At 51.0% G+C, this 20,656-nt stretch overlaps 1 protein-coding gene across 5 annotated transcripts in view; it reads left to right on the top strand.

The window, feature by feature from the left end:
- JARID2 (jumonji and AT-rich interaction domain containing 2) overlaps positions 1-20,656 on the top strand; it is a 248,870-nt gene that overhangs the window by 203,520 nt on the left and 24,694 nt on the right. For all 5 annotated transcript variants that reach the window (XM_028107343.2, XM_028107346.2, XM_028107345.2 and 2 more), the window contains one exon: positions 14,458-14,693. In XM_028107343.2, coding sequence (XP_027963144.1) covers positions 14,458-14,693 — 236 coding nt within the window. The remainder of the gene's footprint in view (positions 1-14,457; positions 14,694-20,656) is intronic.

A 20,656-nucleotide genomic window follows, 5' to 3' on the forward strand; every position in this document is an offset into this window, starting at 1 on the left:
CATGAAGCAAAAGGTCTGGAGGCTCTCTGTTAGTTGCGCATGTAGAAATGGTCATAGTTAGAGGGTGATTTCTCTAACTTGTTTTGGTAGATGGTCTGACACCTGCTTTTTTGTGTGAAGGTGTGATTTGAGGGCTGTTTTCCACGCGTGACAATAAGACCACAGACTTTTTGGGGGCGCCTGGGTGGCTCAGTTGGTTAAGCGTCTGCCTTTGGCTCTGCTCATGATCTTGGGGTACTGGGATCGAGCCCTTCGTCGGGCTCTCTGCTCCGTGGGGAGTCTGCTTCTCCACTCTCCATCTGCAGCTCCTGCCTACTCTGGTGCACAGGCAGCCCCTCTCTCTCTCTCTCTCTCTCTCAAATACATACATAAAATTTTCTTAAAAAACCTAGAGTTTTTAGGACGTGTTCACCTACATTATCTCTCACTTCTGTCTCCTGTGCAAGAGTCACTGTGAAGGGATCGGGGCAAGTGGTGGTCTTGCTTACGGTGGGGGACATGGAAGATCTAGGCTCTTAGGCCCATCACCGAAGGTGACAGGCAGGTTGCAGCCAAGAGTCGAGGTTTTGGAAACCCGCTAGCCCCGCACAGGATTCTGCGTCTGGGGGAGAGGGTGAATGAACACTGGGTTTTGTGAGGGGCAATCTGTGCTGTGATGGTGGAGTTAGCATCTAAAAGCCGGCTGCCCCAGCCATGGCTTGCAGTGTAAGGGTCCACCTGGGTCTCCACTTGGGCTGTTGCCCCCCTGGCCTTCACGTGCTTGGCCACCGAATAATTAAAACATGGCAGTGCTTCTCTGCGAGGCCAGGGGAAGGGAGGGCGTTGAAGCCAGCTCAGAAACATCCATGCCGTTAGCAATGCTCCTCCAACTTCAAGTGACCCAGGGAGAGAGGAACGGTTTTGTTGAAAAAAGAGAAGTCAGAAGGGCCCATAATGTAAAAAGAAAAAAGGGTGAGGGCAGTCCTCTTTGGAGAAGGCCAGTTTCAACCAGAATTGCAGAGGAATGCGGGGTGCTCTCATTACCTGGTTAGGTGAGCTGCCTCACTCTGTCCGATCTGTAGCCTCTGGTCTAAAAGGAGGCAGGTGGTAAGGAAACAAACCTCTGCCGGCAGTTTATTAAAGCAAGTCCCAGTGATGATTGGGAGTCAGGCCCCAGGCAGGATCCTGGAAGTGAGGATAGTCCTGCAGGCACGATTTTCCACAGTAGAGAAAGGAGCCCTCGGTCTTTGAACCTCATCACCCAAAAGTGGTACAAGTAAAATGTAGTGATCTTTGGAAATGGAATAAATAGCATTGTACAACTTACCCGGCCATTTCTGGATAATTGGAATTATATTGTAATACCAGCTTGCCCATCACATGTTTGTTCTGGGTTGTTGTGTTTTTTCTTTTTTGGGGGGGTGCCAGTTCCTACAAAGGTCTTTATCAGCATCAAATAGTCACCAGGAGCTCCATGTCGTGCCTCTTGTAAAGCTACGCATGGGCTGTGTGTTCCTGGGGGAGGCGTGTAACTTCTCTGATTGCTAATTTCCTCTTCCATGAAACTAGCAAGATAGAGTAGCTTAGCATTCCTTGGTTCATTTCTGTCCCAGCGCAAAGAACAATTTACCACACGTGTCTTGTGGACAGGAATAGCCACCAGGGATCTCCTACAGCCGCCGAAGGGCATTGCTGTGTGTGCCAGCCAAAGGACTTTTCCAAGATCTCCTGTTGAGCCAGGTGAGGATCCCCAACTAAAATTCGGACTTGGGCGAGGGCATCCTTATTGTGTGGTCAGGCAGGTCCTCAGAACCATTGACCATTTTCACACGACGACACGGAGAACAAGCTGCTTTCTCATGGTTCCTAGTGTTGAAGTGGTGCTTCTCCCTACTTTGCGTGCCAGGGACATACAGGTGTGTGGGGATGGCTGGCAACATCTGTAGCCTCCCCTGGGACGGTAACCCTCCCTGAAATGCGGGGAAATTAATGTGCGGAAAACAAAATGTGGAACGTGAGCACTTTAGTATTGGGGTAGCTTGGCCAAAAGCCCTGATGAGGCCACGTGTCCAGGAGAACCGTTACATTTGGGGCAGTTTTAGCTCGAAGAAACCAGGAACCCGACTGCTGATGGTGTCCTGCTTTAACTTGTTTCTCCCCCAAATTTGGACCCTCCCTCCCTTCCTCCCCGAGTGAAGCAGAAGGGGTTCCCTATGGAGCAGGCGTGTGGCTCAGGGTGTGGAGGCAAGGTGTGTCAGGTGACTCCACAGAAGGCAGCACCTGGGGAGAACGCGCACCCCTGGGCTCTCCCCGCAACACCGAGCTGCCGTCAGTGTCCGATTGGGCCTGTCTGTGACCACTCCTCCTCCGTGGGCACGCAGCCTGTGCCCAGCTGCCTCCTGCGAGGGCCCAATGTCCCCAGGCAGATGTTTCATTTTGCAGACGTGCCCCCGGACTCTGATGTTCTCATTTCCAGTCCGCTGAGCATCCTCATGGAAATGCATTTGTTTATGAAAATGCATAATCTTTTGTGACGTGGACCACGTCACGCGCGCCTGCAGCCCTGGGTTCACGCTCCAGGGTCACAGTAACGACACCTCCAACGGCTCCTACCCCAGAGCTTCCAGAACACTCATCCATCTCCAGGACCTCACATGATCCAAACAAGAGCGCCCTTATCCCTATTTGGAAGCAAAACAACACCATCAAAACACTGCTCTGGGGATTATTGATGTTACAAGTTGATACTTGAAATGGCTTCATTTTTGGAAAAGTTCTCCTAACTGGTTGGTTTTCTTCCAGTGGGATCAGCGCGGTAGGCTTAGAGGCATGAATACATTCATTTGGAATGAATTTGCCGTTGGTTTTCCTCAGCCTTGTCGCTGTGGCCGGGCGTTCCTCATCCTTTGCGGAGGGGAACGTGGGGAGAGTCCGTTGTTCGCATCAGCCCTGTATGGTCCATTTTTCATGGGCTTTTTTGCACTTTGGAAGAACGGGAGGAACCGCGCAGAGCGTCCTTTCTCTCCGTGTTCATCTCTTTATGAAGAGGGACATTTCTCCGAAGACGTTTTAAACAAGGTGTCATTGGACTCCCAGCAGGAAAGATTTAATTGCTTTTGGATTCACACCGGGGGCCTGTTGTGTGAGGGCCAAAACACAGTCATTTGGCTGAGTTCACCACAGTTCTGCCTTGGAGGTGCACCCCGCTTGCTGCGTGTGTGCGCGCAGGGCGGGGCGGGGGTCTCACCGCAGCCGTGGGAAGCCGGGAGGTGCTCTCTCCAGCCCACAGATGCTTCTTCCTTCGTGGGCTCTCCTCTTCACCTTTTCCTCACCTCTGGCAGCTTCTTTTTTGTTTTGTTTTGTTTTTCCCCTGTTGAGGCAAGTGAGTTTTCCCAAAAGTTGGACTATGGGCTGGGAGTGTGTTTTTAAAAAGCAGTAGTACATGTAACGTTGGGTCAGAAGATCTGTTGGCTCACCGTCCTCCACTTCTGTACTTGGGGCCGCCTGGTGTAGTGGTTTGCAAGCAGCACACGGGCTCTTTATCTTCCTGGTGATGGTTGCAACCTTTTCTTTGTTCTTGTTTTCTTATCCCTAAAGAAGAACAGGAGAGCAGGGCGCCTGGGTGGCTCAGTTGGTTAAGCGTCTGCCTTCAGCTCGGGTCATGATCCCACGGTCCTGGGATCGAGTCCCACATCGGGCTTCCTGCTCAGCCGGGAGTCTGCTTCTCCCTCTTTCTGCTTCCCCAGCTTGTGCTCTTTCTCTGTCAAATAAATAAATAAAATCTTAACAACAACAACAACGAAGGAATTGGGTACCCTTTTCAGAGATTTTTACGAGCGTGCATGTGTCTGTGTGGCTGGTACAAAGGGCAGTATTCCACGCAGGACCTTAGCGGACCCCCGCCCACACACACAATGCTTAGGACGGTGGGCTGGCCCCTCTTCTAATTTAGTGTGGGGGTGTCCCTTCCTGGTCATGGGAGAGCCTCTCTGCTCCGGGCTGAGGGGCTTACACAGATTTCAGTGACAGTCGATTGGGACCAGCTTCTGGCTCGGGTACCGTCCTTATCAGCTGTCTATGGGCCAGTTACTTAAACCCCTGAAACCTCCCTTTCCCCCCTTTGTAAACAACTGATAACAAGTGGCTTTCTCAGTTGGGGTTGGAGAGGGGAGGTTGTGAAGTGGCCGCCGATGGGCGTGTAGTGTTTCATCTTGGGGCGGTGAAAACATTTTAAACTTGAATTGTGGCCATGGGTTGCGTGGCTCTGAATATGCAAAAATCCACGCAGTCAGTAGGTATGCTTCAAATGGGCAAATTACACGATAGGTGAATTATAGCTTATTAAAGATAAAAATCTGCTAGGACTAAATGAATGACAGATGCCCTTAGTGCCGTGCCTGACATTTTTCTTAAAAAGTGGATGCTGGCTGCTGTCCTCTAACTGGAGTCACACCCCATGACGCTTCTAAAGAATTAGAACACCCTGCAGTTCTGAAAAAAGGAATAGATTCTATTAGATTTTCAGAGTCTTTAATCAGTTTTGTTGTCCAAAATTGGCTGGGATGTGTTTATATGCTGCGCGTTGTAAATTGAATTGCTGAGGTCTTTTCCAAACTGCGCAGTATTTAATATTTTCAGTTAATTTCATCTGGCCTGTCTTCAGGGGAACCTTTAGTCGGGAAGATGTGCTGTTCCCAGATACTGCAAAATGTGCACGTAGGATTTTTGATAGCCCTTTGTTTCCTGGCTGGAGGGCAGGTGGAGATGTTTGTGATACAGTAGCCGCCCCATGATATTTATTTGGAGAGTGTTAAAAACCGATCCTTATCACAATGCAAATATTCCTGTATTTAGTTTTCCTTCTGAAAATTACCAGTTCTATAACTTGTGCAGTTGATTATGTGGGGAGCCTTCCAAATGCACTCCTGTGCACATTTCCAACGTCTGTTTCTCCCAGTGCGCTGTGAGTACTTAACAGATGCCTTGTTCAGATCCGAAGGTGGGCCAGAAATCTTACAATTTACTTCACATGTGGTCAGCCTTTTAGAATTCATCCCCTTGAATATAGAATTTTTTTTGAAACCCCAGACGGCAAAAACACTGCAGTCATTTGTTCAAGAGTTAATGCACACCCCTTCTGAGCATAACCCATAGTTCTATGCCCTTTGTCTTGTTTCTTGAGAGTGATAAAGCATGAAATCCCTCTCGGCCCACTGCCTACTGCCCCAGAAGGCCACTTGCCCAGCTGTCCCTCCCCAGGCCCTGCTCTGGCACATTCGAGAATGCAAATGTTTTAGAGCCCACTGATGTGGGCCCAGGCCTGGGGAGCTGGTCACCATGCTACTCCTGTCTCGTCCTGTCTTCAGCTCCTTTGGGGGCCGAGCAGGCCAAGAAACCATTTTTCAGTGACAAAAACCATTCAGCCTGACTTACGGTCTTTTGTTGTTAAAAGGTCCTATGCCCTTTTAAACTCCGGTATCTGAAGTTACTAGGAACATATGCAAGAAACATGTTTAAATGGCAAATCCGTCCAGCCCCGTTACTGTACATTACTGCATATAACGTAGTTACATTTTTAGATCCTGGGACAGTGGCAACCAAATTTCGATGATAGAAAAATGTTCTAGGACTTAAATTCTGTGAGTTCACACGTAGAAAATTAATTTGCCTTTTTATTAATCCTTTTTAGTGCATTTCTTTCCTGTTACATATTTTATTTATTTGAGTGCTATAGAGAGAGCACGGAGCGGGGGGGGAGGGGCAGAAGGAAAGGGAGAGGCAGACTCCCTGCTGAGCAGGGAGCCTAATATGAGGCTCGATCCCAGGATCCCACGATCATGACCTGAGCCAAAGGCAGACACTTGACCGACTGAGCCACCCAGGCGCCCCTCTTTCCTGTTTTGTATATATAATCCAAGTGGTAGGATTTCAATGTGTAGAAAATCCAGAGGGGTTTCGCAAACACCTTGTAAACCCGTAGAGCTTGCTCGCGATGCTGCAGGTTGGGGTGCACGGAGGCCACGGTAGGTGTCCCGCCTCGTGTTGCGGCCTGGCGTTGGTTCCTGGTGTGCGTGAGCCGTGCCATGAGATCATAATGGGACTTGTGCTGACCCAAATGTGTCCTCTCTGCCTTCCCTGGCAGAGCAGTGCCGCCGCTAAGCCGGGGGAGCAGTTTCTGCCCAGGGCAAACCGGGTCACAGTACTCACACACGCTGCATGAAAATCCTTTTGAACTGTTGGTACAAGGTTGGCAGACATTCCATTGTTTTCAGACAATAGTGACTCAAAGTTGAACTGGCTCCAGGGAGCGAGCGCAGCTTTTGTACAGTAACAAGGATTTAATGCCAGCCAGTTGATGGAGTCTGTCTTCCCCAAGTCGGGATGCCTTGTAATGACATGACGCTTACATTTAAATATCTGGCTCCAGATCAGAAACTTGGCGTGCTTCTCTTTTCCTCTCTGTCACACACTCTTTATTTACAGTGATTCTCTTTTTGTCCCTTCGATTTGTTTTGGGGAGTGGGATGGGGAGCGGGCCTTACTTTATGGAATTTTGGGGTTGGTCCAGCCTTTGGGCCTTGGGTTCATTCCTGCCTCCTTGCCTTGTGCCTCTGCTAGCACATCTTGCAGCCCTGCTTCCCGTGATGGTGCCTGTTCATATTTCTGTCTTGCAAGGAAGCGAAGGCTTCAGAACCCCCTTAGCTCAGGTCCGACACGGAGGCATCTCAGGGGGTCCTGGAACTTCTGTCTGATGCCACATGGGGACTCCTCTCTCCTAGTCCGCTCATAAAAAATAAACCACATCAGGATGATGTGCTGGTGTTTTGATGAGGTGCCTTTATTTGCACAGATAATCAAGGTTGGTGCGTCTGGTTCTGGGAAGGGCACGGAGATGGGCCCACGTGGATGTACGTCCTCGCCAGCTCTGTTCCAGGGGGCATTACTGCTTTTAAATGTGGCCCTTGCTCTTCGCCATTATAGCAGGACCTTCGAAGAAGCTGAGCCGCCTCCTCTTTGCTGACCTCCTTCCTCTGAAGAACGCACAGCATTTTATATACTTTATTGTAAATACTTGAGCGATTCCTGGAGGGCAGAGAAGAGGAGGCAGCTGGTTTTGTGGTTCAGGGAATGGGGGCACAGATGTGTTTGGTGATCTGGGAACGAAAAGTCAAAACCAAGCTGAGCACATCCCCTACAAGAGGCCATGGATGTGGGGAGGGTTTTAAAGACCTTATGGTCGGCTTTCCATGGGCTGCCTTCTGGACCTCCACCAGGAACCTGCTTGCGAGCAGCTGTGGGCACTGGGCTTCTGTGGGGCATGGCGTTAAGTACGAGCTTCCTGAAGCTATAAATGTGAGCCTCCTCCTCGGGACGTATAGCTTTTTTCAGCTTCCCCACAATTGTGGGATTGCTGGAGAGAGGTTTCTAAAGTAACTTACCTTGCCTGATTTCTTTTTCATCCCTTATTGGGAGCAACTTTGAGCTTCTCAGGCACGAGGTGACCCTAAATCAAAATATCAGCCTTTGGATATAAAGATTTTGCTTGCCATGGTGTGAAAACACTTGTCTATAGGCCATTTAACCTTCAGAGTATGTGTATACAAATCAATGTATTTGTCTCTGTTCATTAACGTAAAGCTATTTGTATCTGAGTACAATACAATTTCCTAATACAGTTCACCGTGATAAATGCTTTTTTTTTCCTCCCCTTGAAGAAACGAGTCCAATTATTCCTTTTAATTAGGGAGAGCGTGCGTAGTCCTCCATCAGTCTCTCTCTGTCTTTCTGCCTCTTATGTTCACAGCGTTTAGTCTTTCCCTGTGAGAGTGAATGTTTTTTTTTCCTTTCTCCTTCTCGAGAATCTTACAGATTAAGACAAAAGATAATTACTTGGAGGGGTAAAACTGGCAGGTTCCCACGACACTTAAAATTAATGAGCTGTTGAGGACAAAATATACCTTGTCTCTGGCTCCATCGTTCCCCCGCCCCCCCCACTCCCCGCCCCTTCCCCCCCCTTTCTTCCCATTTAACACATGATTTGACTTTTTGGCTGTGTTTGCCATTTGGGTATATGGCTGCGGTAAAATAGCGAGTGGTTACAGAAAGTGGATTCATCACAAAGCCATCTCTTTGTTTGCATTTCACTGTTAATTTCATTCAGTTTTTGATTTTTGTACTTTTAAATGCTTTCTCTTCTTCCGATGATCTGATCAAAACAGTCTGCAGAAGGATGCCGTTCTGCGGTTCCCAGGGCAGCCGTCTGGCTTAGGAGGTTCATGGCCCATGTCTTCCTGCCTGGGATCCCGGATACACCCCCCACCCTCGCGCTTCCAGAGCTGTTTTCCCGAGGAGCCGCTTCCACGCTCCTTGGCAGCTGGATAGGGCCAGAGTAGCGCATCCCGAGTCAGGTGCAGATAATGCTGATGCGGGATCTGGTTTTTTCCAGATCTCAGAAAGCGCTCGCTGGCTAACCTAACGGTGCCGCTCCGCTCTTCACGGATTTTTCCTTGAGGTCCCCATGGAGCCGCTGGGTTGTCCCGTGGTTTGTATGGAAAGGAGTGGAATGAACCATATCTCTGGCATGGGCTCCGTCGGAAGGAGTGTGGTGATCCTGACAAGCCAACGTTTGGCCAGTGCTGGCTTCACGGCCCACTAGCCCCTTTCTAGACGAATATTCTCTCTCATTGATTCCTCCAAGCAACCCCGCGAGGTAGTAAATGGAGAACTAAAGCTTGGACAGGTGCTAGCCCAAGGTCACATAGCACATGATTCCTGGACTCAAATTTAGGCAGCTTCCTCTCAGAGCCTGAGATTTTTCGGGGGTTTGGAGATCTAGACCTAAGTACAGGGTCTGCCAAATCTCTGGAAACCATGATGGAGCTAACCATGGAGAAAGATGCTCCAGCCTAGCGATGTCTGGCTTCTTGGTTTTGAGACCCTTTCTACTCAGGGACCCCCAAAGGATTGTATTTATGGGTATTCACCATATGAAAATTGAAAGTGAGGAGATTTTAAAATACTTTTAAGACTTCTATTTATTTTTTAAAGCTTGTTTTTAGTAATGTCTGCACCCAGTGTGGGGCTTGAACTCCCGACCCAGAGATCAAGAGTCATATGCTCTTGTGACTGAGCCAGCCAGGCGCCCCTAAAATATATATATTTTCAAATGACACAAACCCATTACACATTAACACAAGCAGTATTTTTATAAAAAGTAACTATATTCCAAACCCCAAAAGTTACAGCTGGGAAGAGTTGCATTGTTTTGCATTTTTGCAAATCTCTTTAAGACCTGGCTTAGTAGAAGACTAGGTTCTACTGTTTTTGTAAGCAGTCTCTTGCAGTACTTAGTTTAGGGTGACGTCCACAAAGAAAATACGTCTCAGATGAAAATATAGTCGGGAAAGGGAGGAATTTGGGGGGATGATTTTATCCTTTGGTATCACACCCGGACTCAACCAGTGGTAGTTTCCTGCAGGTCGGTTGGCACAGCAGTCTGAACTGGTCCGGTGAACCTTTCATGCTCTGTTACATTAAAATCCATCGGTTTGCCTTGGGCTTTGAATGGCTCTCTTACCCTTGCGCAATTTTGTCAGGTTTCGTGTTGATCATTTGAAAACAATGCTTCACCAAGTACCTCTTCCAATTGTCAGCACCTTCACTAAACACGATCGAACAGTCCCACATGTCCCCTGGCCTCGCCAGAGAAGGCTTTCCATGTGGAAAGGTGCTGGAACTCAGTGGGAGAGAAAGCTGTTCCACGACTGTAATTTTTGCCCCAAATCCACTGAATTCCATTCCTGGCAGCAAAAGCTATATGTTATTTTCCACGGCAGGATCATTAGATTCATCTTTGAGAAAAACAGTGGCCAAACCACTGTATCAGTCCTTTCAGATGAAAATAGCGTTCCATGCAGACAGCTAGTTCTGCACCCTAAACCATCACACTGCGTCATCTTTCCCTGGAAATAAACTATGTTGATGTGCAGCAGAAGCGCTTCATGTGTATTTGCCATTTTGTTCACAAAGCGCGGACACCCACGGGTCGGGATTTAGTACCTGTAACCATTTTAGTACCTGCTTTATTGCTGCCAGAGATGAGAACTGGCTTTCCTTTCCTACCTTCTTTTTAACTGGTAGTAACTGGTAAGGATGTATACAGTACTTAGGAGTGTGGTTTGCTGCATCTGCACTGATTTTGTGTTCAGGCACCAGCAGTTTTGCCCGCTGGTTTTTGTTTTTAAGAGCAAGCCTCGTGAGAGAGTGAGGGGTGGAGGGGCAGAGGGAGAAGGAGAATCTTAAGCAGGCTCCACGCCCAGCACGGAGCTCAGCGCATAGCTCGCTGCGGGGCTCGATCTCATGACCCTGAGATCATGACCTGAGCCCAAATCAGGAGTTGGACACTTAACCCCGAGCCTCCCGCATCCTCAGTGCCCCCCCCCCAAGCTTTTTAAAAAACTAATAGTTCTATTGGGATATGATTCACAAATCCTAGCATTTATCAAAAATGTACAATTCAGTAGTTTTTCATATATTGAGTTGTGCAGCCATCCCCACAGTCAACTTTGGGGGCTGTTTTCATCATGTTTTCCCTGGAAAACCTTGTTCCCTTTAGCAGTCATTCCCCGTTTCCTGAAACCTCCTCAGCCACTGGCAGCCCTGCATCTACTTCCTGGCTCTCTGTGTAGGTCTGTCTGGTGATTTCATATGAACAAACTCCTACGATACATGACCTTTTGTCATCAGCTTCTTTCACTTACTGTAGTGTTTTCTAGACCCTTCACACTGGCGCACCTGTGAGTCCTTGAATCCTTTTTTTGGATGGATAATACCCTGTTTTGTTTATCTAAATATCAGTTGATGAAACCTTTGGGTTTCCCCTCAGTTTTTAATTATTAATTGTGCCTCAAACATTTATCCACAGGTTTTTATGTGGAGATAAATATTTAAAGATTTGTTTGTTTATTTTAAAGAGAGCATGGGTACATGAGTGGGGGAGGGGCAGACAGAATCTTTTTTGAGATTTTATTTGAGAGACAGAGAGTGGGCGAGAGAGGAGAGCACAAGTCGGAGGAGGGGAGTGGCAGAGGGAGAAGCCGACTACCAGGTGAGCAGGGAGCCCGATGCGGGACTCGATCCCAGGACCCTGGGATCATGACCTGAGCCGAAGGCAGACGCTTAACTGACTGAGCCACTCAGGCGCCCCCCCAGAGAGAGAATCTTGAGCCAGCTCCCTGCTCAGCACAGAGCCTGACGCCCGGCTCCATCTCAAGATCCTGAGATCATGACCTGAGCCAGAACCAAGAGTCAGGCACCTCAGTATGGACATATATTTCATTCCTCCTGTGTACATACCAGGGAGTGGAATTGCTGGGTCACACGGTAACTCTGTTTCACTTTTTGTGGAACTTCTGGCCTGTTTACCAAAGTGGCTGCAACATCTTACATCCCCACCAGCAGTGAAGGAGGGTTAGAATTTCTCTGAGTCCTCACCAGCACTCCCCATTATCTGTCTTTGGAGGACGGCCATCCCAGTGGATGTGAAGTGGCTGGTGTCTCATGGTGGTTTTGATCAGCATTTCCCTGATGCTGATCCACCTTCTTCTTTGTACCATCCCTGAAATCATCACGGTGAGAAAGGCAAATAAGGATCTTGGTACAATGACAAAAATAATTTTGACCCAGGGAATCCCCTGAAAGGGTCTCCTATCCCCCCAGGGGTCGAGTCGCTCATTAAACCAGTAGAAAAATACCAGATGTGTTTTCAGCATTGATTTCTTCTTGCCCGGGCTGGGCATCAGCAACACGTCTTTTTCCCATGAAACAGAGCTCTGCCCAGGCCAGCCCCTTGTGCTTATCAAAGCCCTTCTTCATGCTTCTCCGGGCAGGGAGGACAGAAAGCAAGAGGAGGGCTTGCCAGGTGGTCTGACTCCTTAGTCGTCTGAGCCGGTCCTTCTGAACGGGCACTGGGGAGGTTTCTCAGACCTCCAGGCATGGAGCATGCGTTCTCCCCATTCTACAGAGGAGAACACCGAGCAGCAAATAAACTTGCCGGGTCACAAGGGAATTGAGCTGCTACATAACAGAGTGTTACAAACGAGAACAGACCCATGGGAGCACATCTCTTTAACTGAATGAAGGGAAGTAATTACAGAACTGACGAAGTGCAGAGGAGTATAGAATATTTGAGATTTAAAAAAAAAAAAGACAAAACTCCAAACGAGCCAGGTTCCCGTGCTGTTTTCAGTAAAGAAGCCGTGTTCACTGCTCTGGAAAATGGGTGAATGAATGGTCAAGAATTGCCTAGATCCATGTTCCTTAGCTTGAGTTTTAATCACACCCAAGTATGGCTTCTTACGGATGTTGCTTTTAATTTGTCTTGAAAGTAAGCACAGACGCTGTCGGCGTGATCGATGGGCTCTGACAAAGTGCAGTTACTGACACTTAGAATAAATGCCTATCATTCGCGGCTCTCCAGGTTCCCTGTAACTGAGAACATCCAGGAGCACCTCCCACAATGCCGCATTGTACACCGTATTTTTGATGCGCAGGGTCTTTCACTGCAGGATTGAAACTCTGTTTAGAATAGGCAGTCACTGAGGTTCACAGCCAGTCCAGGCAGGAGAAACGTAAACCTCTGTTCTGTCGTCTGCCTGCTTGTAAGTAAGTGGACTAAAGACGACCGTGTAAGCGTTGCGATCAGAAAACAATCAGGAGGAAACGTGGAGGGCTCTCTTAGCATTTGGAAATACGGGTGGGCTTTCTAAGCATAAACATGAAGACAGATTTAAAAAAAAAAATGGGTTAGGGGACGCCTGGGTGGCTCAGTGGGTTAAGCGTCTGCCTTCAGCTCAGGTCAGGATCTGAGGGTCCTGGGATTGAGCCCCGAATCGGGGTCCCTGCTCAGCGGGGAGCCTGCTTCTCCCTTTCCCTTTGCCTCTCTCCCTGCTTGTGCGCGCACGCTCTCTCTCTCTCAAATAAATCTTAAAAAAATTAAAAAATGGGTTAGCAGATTTAGCCTCACAATAGATGGGAAAGTAAAAATGACAGAGAAGAGGAAAATATTTGCAACCTCTGAGGCATCACAGTCCTTAAAAGGACATAATGGAGGTGAAAGAGAAAGTTCAGGGAGCTGGAGGTGGCTGTCCTCAGAAGAGAGGCTTCGTTGGTTTTGAGCTCATGGAAGGGGGCCGGGGGTGGAGGGGCGAGAGGCTGCTTCACGCCAGCAGGAGGAGGCTCCCACTGAGAGGAGCGGCCGGGCCCGTGGACCCTGTGTCTGGACTTCTGCACAGCCCAGTCGGGGCGGAGAGCAGGTGCCCGAGGGCGGTGGGCGCGCGGACCTGCAAGGCTGGCCTTTGTCAGGAAATGCACCGGGAGCCCTTCACAAAGGACAGGCGCAAGGGTTCCCTGGAGCGTCCCCGCCTGTCCCTCCTTTCTCCTTCCCCGAAGGAAGAGACCAGCCACCACCACCACCACCACGGCTGGGATGGTGTGAGGGGAGGGGACCCCTGTGCTGAGGGAGGAACAGGTGGGAACGGCTCACAGATTCCGGGGAGAGTGGCCAGACCCTCGGGTCTGTGGTCGTCAGCCCCAGCTGTAACGCAGAGGAGGGGACACACGACAGGAGCCGAATCGGCGTTTTCCTATAAAGGTGCCAAGCATAGTGCTGTCCTCTTCTGAACTGCCTTGGTGGGTGGCCTCCAGGGGGTCGGGGAGGGCGGGTGGGCCTGGGAGGCAGGCAGCCGACTCCAGCAAGCACTCCCCTTCTCTCCCTGTTCTGTTGGCTTCATCTGTAAAATGGGCATGGTGACCACGTCCTGCCGGGCCCTTCGGATTCTAAGGCTGGGCACGGCCCACTGCTTGAGCGTGTTGGCCGTGACCGCTGTGAGGGCTTCTGGAATGGAATCAGGTCTGGCGCCACTCTGATGGGCTCTCTCCCCTCTGGTCGCCCTCGGGGCACGTACGGGAGCTGCATCTCTGACCCGTATCTGTGGGCAGATCCTCAAGTCTCCCGACGACGCCTGACCTTACGTCTGAGAAGATACGTATGAAGACGCAGATCTCCTGCGTCTTCATACGCGGGCGGTCCTGTTTTCGGGATGTGGCCACTTGTGTTCGTTTCTTCGATTTAATTTGTCTTTTTGTTTAAGGTGTGATGTTGGTATTCTGAGGGCTGCTGGGTTTGTTTCAGTAGGGTTTGTTAAAAATAGATTTTTCAAGCGTTTCAACCACAGCAAATAATTCTTTGGGTATGCTTCGAATGGTTTTTGTCTCAGGGCCTGGGCTTATTCCCGGTTTTTACGTTGGGGGTGGGGGGGGGGAAGGTGGTGTTTTGACTTGGGGTCACCCTCGGGCGTGGATGGGACTCGAAGCCCGTCCGGAATGCTTTCTTTCCCCTTGACATCAGTGCCTTTGGCACTCACGCGATGGTAGCAGCCCCTGATGTAGTGACCTTGTTCTCTTCTCCTTCCTTTCTAGTTTTCAATGGTTCCAGCAGGCCATCACGGGAGAAAGAACCTGTTCAAAAACACAAAAGCAAAGAGGCCACTCCCGGGAAGGAGAAGCACAGCGATCACCGGGCTGACAGCCGGAGGGAACAGGGCTCAGCGGCTCCCCCCCCAGCAGCCCCATCCACGGGCTCCTCGGCCAAGGGGCTCGCTGCTAACCACCACCACCCCCCTCTGCATCGGTCGGCTCAGGACTTACGGAAACAGGTAAAGCCCGGTCCTGCTGCACAGGGGATCTCGCTCTGGCCCCCAGGCTGCCTGCCAGATGCCACTTCCCCATGTCACCAACATAACTGAAGGGGACATGGGAGCTGGAGCCTCATGAACTCCGTAACGAGAGAGCTCACACCGCAGGAGGGTGGTGCTCAGAGGTAGGACGGGGAGGGAAAGCTCGCCTTTGCACAGAGGGGTTCGTGCACGCGCCCCTGCTCGGAACGTCTGTTGGCTGGTCTGGTGGTGCGTTCGCATTCAGCCCTGGAGTGCACCCCGCGATCCTGTGCATTGGCGATGGACAAAGGGAACTTGCCTCCTGCATTACCCTCCTTCCACCCCTGTGTCCCGGGCGCCAGCTGAGTTAGAATCCTCTTGCTCTCTCCGGTTGAGCCCAGAGAAGCTACACCTTGGAAACGGGCCAGCAGACTGCCCAGCGCTGTCCGGGGACAATCCTGGTCTGCTTCCCTGTTCTTCGTAACGTGACAGGTTAGCGTCTCTTGCAGGACTGAGGAGCAGAGGATGAGCCTGGGCGCTCACCGCTGAGCAGCCCCTCCCCCCCACGCCCCAGATCAGCAGGGTGCAGCTACATCTAGCTCTCCAGCCCCACTTCCCCCTGTCCCCCTTTCGGGGTCGCACTAGGTAACACGGATCCTGTCAGGAAACTCTCAAGAATGGCCTCAGGCTCAGCCACTCCTGTTGTTCCTGTCTTTGGGCAGTGATTTCTCAGGGCCCCAGGAGGCTTGGTCGGGAGACAGGCAGGTATCTGGAGGCACACCGTGGAAGGGCTGTGTCCCCTGGCTGGTGGCATTTCCGCTGACCCCTCTGCTCCTTTCTTGCCACATTTTAAAGTCATGGAGCCTTAGGGATCGCAGATGAGCTCTCCTCACGGGGTATTTATGACCCAGAGCTAACCTTTTCCCCAGAGTAGACCAGAGACTGACTGTAATCGTTAAAGATCGAGTCAGGGCAAGGACGGAGATTTCCTGAGCGGCAGTGTTCTGGAAAGACCAAGAGATGGCGGGGACACTGGAATTTCTCCCTTTGTGGAGCTGCTCTTTACGTACGACCTTTCTTGTTCTTGGTGATGGCATGATTTCTCCCTGAATATGTGTATTCGTGTTGTGTATTTGTGTGCATACGCATGGGAGTGCACGTGTGTGTTACACATACGTTATTAGTTACAGGTGATTCAGCTGTTCGGGTGGGGCGGGGTGAACAAGGCAAGAGTCCTCATACTGGCGTTTCCAGGGTCCTCACATATTTCATCCTCGGGCCTGTTATTTTGAGATCGAGTAAGTAGTTGTAGCGTATTCCCGAAACACAGACCTCACGGTTTTCCTTGAGAGCACAACCGCGAGTGATTGTGGGATTAATTGGCCTCCCGGGTCCCTGCTGGATGCCCAGTTCTCGAGACCAGGACGCACCATACCTGTGTGTTTTTGGCAAATCATCCCCACTCCCTTTCCAGAGAGTTGGCCTGATAGGCACTTGTGCACAATCCTCCTACAGGTGTTTTGTTTATGAAAGAGAAGAATTAAGAAGGGACCTCCAGAGTAAGGGGAGCTTGCACCTGTGGGGCAGGACTGAAGGGCTTATAAGGGGCCCCCGAGTAAGGGATGAATAGGACTTGATGTTCAGGCGGAATCATGATCGTGCGCGCGCACACACAGCCACACGTGCACCCACACATGTACTTTGACCCTCACGGGTGAGTCTGAATTGAGTAAACCTCTGGTGTCAGTTGGTCAGAGTGCCCCCTCAGCCCAGCCCCTCAGCTCGGCATGTCCCTTTGTAACTGAACGCTGGAGGGAAGAGTTGGGGGTGTAGGGAGGACCCCTCCACCCCCTTGCTCCCTGGCATGCACATGCGGCCCGTTTCACATGTGTGCAGCCTGGAGTTGGAGGAGAAATCCGGGTGCCCCTCGTAGAGCAGCCTCCTGTCCCTGAGTAACTGCAGGAGCCTGGCTCGCATGCTTTTTTTCAGGTGACCACCTTTGCAGGTGGGGTGTCAACGTGTCCTGCTCAGGTCTTTTCTCCTACCCCCTCCTCCCCGGACCCCAGAAGGGCCGGCCCAGGGCTCCAGCTCTCATTTGGTGCTGACCACGACCTTCACTGAATCTTAAGATATCTGACCCTCCTGGGCCCTGTTGTTCATTTGGAGGCAATCATGCCCACTCCCCTCTCAGCAAGATTGGGAGAAATGAAAGGACAGTTTAGAAACCACGAGATCCCTTTATTTAAAGACTGAAAAAATAAGGTCAGTAAAGGTAAATTGCAGATTCCTTTGTAACTGCCTAATGGAAATGACTAGAATCTGACCTTTCATCCTTCACCCGCATCAAAGATAGGGGCCAGAGGGTATGTTGATTTTTAACTTCAAATAGGATTAATTTATCTGGGTCCACCTGAAATCGAAGGATGAACGATTATCATAGTGAGGGTGGGTGGGCGGTAGGGGGGTACAGTGTCCAGGGGGTGCTGCTCAGAACGGGCTTCGCCCTGTTTGCGCTGATGCACTCAGAGGCACTGATCGCTTGCTCTTTTTACTTACAAGAGCCCCTTCCTTGTTACCTTGCATGAAGCCACGTGTTCCTGGCTGTGCTTTGTTAGAGCCTGAGACTGAGCCTCCGAGCCTGGGCCTGTGCACTTCCCCTTCCCAGCCTCGCGCCTTTATGATTGCGGCAGCGCTGTCCCTGTCACGCGTGTGCCGCCCTGGGCTTGTCGGGGGGCAGTGGCAGGTAACGTGGACATGAGCTCTGTGTCCTTAACTTACCGCTTCAGTTTAAATGCACTAAAAGACCGTAACACATTGAGGATGGTAAGACCAATGACCTTAGGCCCCCGGGGGAGGGTTTTGAAATGTTGGTTTCCAAGAGCGTCTGGAGGAGGTCTTTACTCTTTGGAAGTTTGTGCGGTCGGTAAGCCTGGAAGTAGATTGTCAGGCTGCAGCAGACGCAGCCCCCTTCCTGACCTTCCGTATCGTGCTGAGGCTGAGCCCGCACCGTGGAGGAGGTTCGCCTCGCGCAGACTCGCTTGGCGGGAAGATCTGCTGAGCTCTGGGTCCTCACAATCAGCTGTACCCGGGTTGCCAAAAATATCTTGGCCTCAGGGATTCAAAGAGGAGGTTTAAACTCTGATCAAAGAATTGGGAGTAGTTTTGTTTTGTTTTAAAGTTGTGGAAAATAAAATAGAAACATCCAGAGAGAAAAAAAAAAGTCAGAAAATCACCTCCACTGTTAAGAATGTTCAGGGTTTAACTGTTCCTCATCAGATTACACTTGTAGGTGGAATTGTACGTGTTGGTGGCGTGTTATTTGTGACTCAGTCGCCTGTAGTCGGAGCAGGTGCCTTCAAAGGTTTAGGGACTCCCACCCGAAACCCACGCTCATGAATTTGGGTCTCACCCTTTCTCTAATGCAGGAGCCTGCTGTCCCAGCAGGCCTTCCCCCTCCGGAACTCACTGCCTGTCTGGTGCAGTTGTTCATCGCAGGCTCTTTGGTTTTTAATCCAAATTTTAAAGTTCAAGCAGGCTCTGCCCAACCAGCAAATGTTTCTCCTGAGCATCCCCCCTGAGCCCCTCCCCACCTCTGCTGGGGTCTGAAAGGTTGGGTCGGGGCTCCTGACTCAGCAGCTCCCTCTGGTGGGAGACCGGAGCTGACGATGGGGTTTCCGGTTGTGAAGGGAGGACGGCTTCTATGTCTCGAACCGCCTCATGGCCGCATGTCTGGGGGAATGGGGCTATAGGCGATGGATGGATGGTGGTGGGCAAAGAAGAAGCTGCAGATGCCCCACCTCCTGCAGAGCTAGGCGGTTGTGGGGGAGTGGGAGACGAAGGCCAAAACCCCTGCCAGAGCCAAGAGAAGGAGCAGCTGGGAGAGAGGGAGTTTCTCAGCTCAAGTGTGTGATTGCACAGCAGAGGGCTCTGCCACACACACTACCTTCGCATTAGTCCTCAGTGAGTTAAGTGACCTCTCACGTGCCCTGGGCAAGGTTGGGCGAAGACTTCCCCAGGGCCCGCGCCAGTGACATCAGACCCGCCACTTCGTGCGCTGGCTGGCTGACCCGGGAGTTTTGTTAAGCTGAAACTCGGGGTTTGCTGCTGCTTGGTAAGGCGGTGGGTGGGGGTGAGACCCTCAGTGGCCAGGTGACACAGTGCTCTCCGCCATTCCAGTTGAACATTGGACCCCTGAAGACAAGGACAGGCCAAGGAGTAGGCAAGGTTGTGTGCAGACAGGTGAGTCCGAGGTTGCTGGTCCTGTTCGGTCCCTACCTTAGGACACACAGCGCCGTGGGTGGAATGGACAGATGGGTTCCCATGTTGGGCCAGCTCGTCAGCTGCATCCAGCCTCTGCTGGCAGGCGTAACACACTGGGTGGGCAGTGGGGTGCGGGAAGAAGGAATACGATCCATGAAATGTGCCCTTTCCAGGCTCCATAACTTACTTTTTGAAATCAAGGTCAGTGTTCTGATGAGTCCCGAGGGAGGTGCCTTCAGACTCTGAGCTTGTGATGTGGACATGTGGTATAGGATTTGGGTAGCTGGCTGCTCTTGAAGAGGGCTTTGTAAGGACGGTGAGGAAGGAAAGGACTAGAGGAACTCCTTTTGGTAGAGCTGGGCATTTGGCTGCACATCTTGGCAGTAACCACCAGTATTCAAGGTGACAGAAATAGGTAAAGAAGAGGGAGGTTCTTTTTGCCATTGAAGGTGGCAGAATCTTTCTCTAGAATTCTGCCATGCAGGGAATTGACCTCCCCCTGGACACCGGGAGAGGTCATCAGGTGCCTCCAAGATGGCAGATGGATGGACTGAAGGCCTCTGCACTCTTCTTTGAGGTGGGGTCTGAGAGCTTCCCCTCTGGCTGTCCAGTCTCCCGCGGGTGCTCTGGGAAGCGGGGCACGGGCTCCCACCCTCAAGGACCAGGTCAGCATCCGCGGTGGGGGGTTAGGCTGTGGAATCTGCACTGTTGGGGCTGGGCGAAGACTTGGAATAGGCTGTCCTCTCGGTTAAGCAAAGACCGAGGGCCTAAAGGGCATGTTTTCCACTTCAAGGATCCCGGATCCCTGAGGCCTCTCTGTCTCTTGATGATGGAAAAAAATCTCTCCGAGCCACAGCAGGATTTTACTGTTTTTGTTTTTCTAAACGGTTTGTTTTGTGTTTAGTTAATGGAAGCATTTAAAAAAAAAAGATCTTTGTATTCCCTGCTTTACCTCCTCTTCCTGATCCGGTGGTTCTCACCGTGGGAAGTTTGTCTGCCCCACCCGCGGGTTGTACGAATGTATTTTTCGCTTACTGTTGCTGGGCTGCTAGTTGTTTTGTTTTAATTTCCCGTTCTCTATTCCAGACCCCTCGGCCCCCCAGCTGATCTGGTCAGTCCTGCTTCTCTGTAGTGGCAATGAGCATTGTAGCCCCTGGGCCTGCCCTGTGGTCTCCCCAGGGCGGTCCGGCCCCTCACTGAGTCCACACTGGGTCTCCAGAAACCTGACTCCGTAGACGCCCCAGGGTTGGCTTATGGAACACAGCCTCCCCCCAGGAAGTTAGGGCTTTGATTGGACTGTGTAGAGTCAGTGGCATATAAAGAAATATGTTTCTTTCTCCGTTTCCAGATTGCCTACTGATAGTTTGCCTCCGTGGTTCTCAAAGTATGTTGTGAATCGGCCCTGGCATTGCCCGGGACCTGGTTAGAAATTCGGGTTCTCGGGCCCCATCCCAGACCTAGTGGCTGAGAAAGCTCGGGTGTGGGGCCCAGTAATCTGTTTTGGGGACAAGCCCTCCAGCGGATTCTGACAGCCCTGGTTTGGATACTGATGGGAAAGTTCTGGTTTTGTTTTTGTTTTTCCCCGTGGGGGCGAAGTGCATTTTCCTGGGCTGGGCCCGGGCCTCGGGCAGAGGTCACTTGGACTCAGGCCGTGTCCTGCAGAACCTGACTCTGGCGAGGCAGCTTCGGGGCCCATGGGAGCC

Source organism: Eumetopias jubatus, unplaced genomic scaffold (genome assembly GCF_037043125.1).
Source record: "Eumetopias jubatus isolate StellerSeaLion01/CBP00866 unplaced genomic scaffold, mEumJub1_p1.0 scaffold_6, whole genome shotgun sequence".
Lineage (NCBI taxonomy): Eukaryota > Metazoa > Chordata > Mammalia > Carnivora > Otariidae > Eumetopias > Eumetopias jubatus.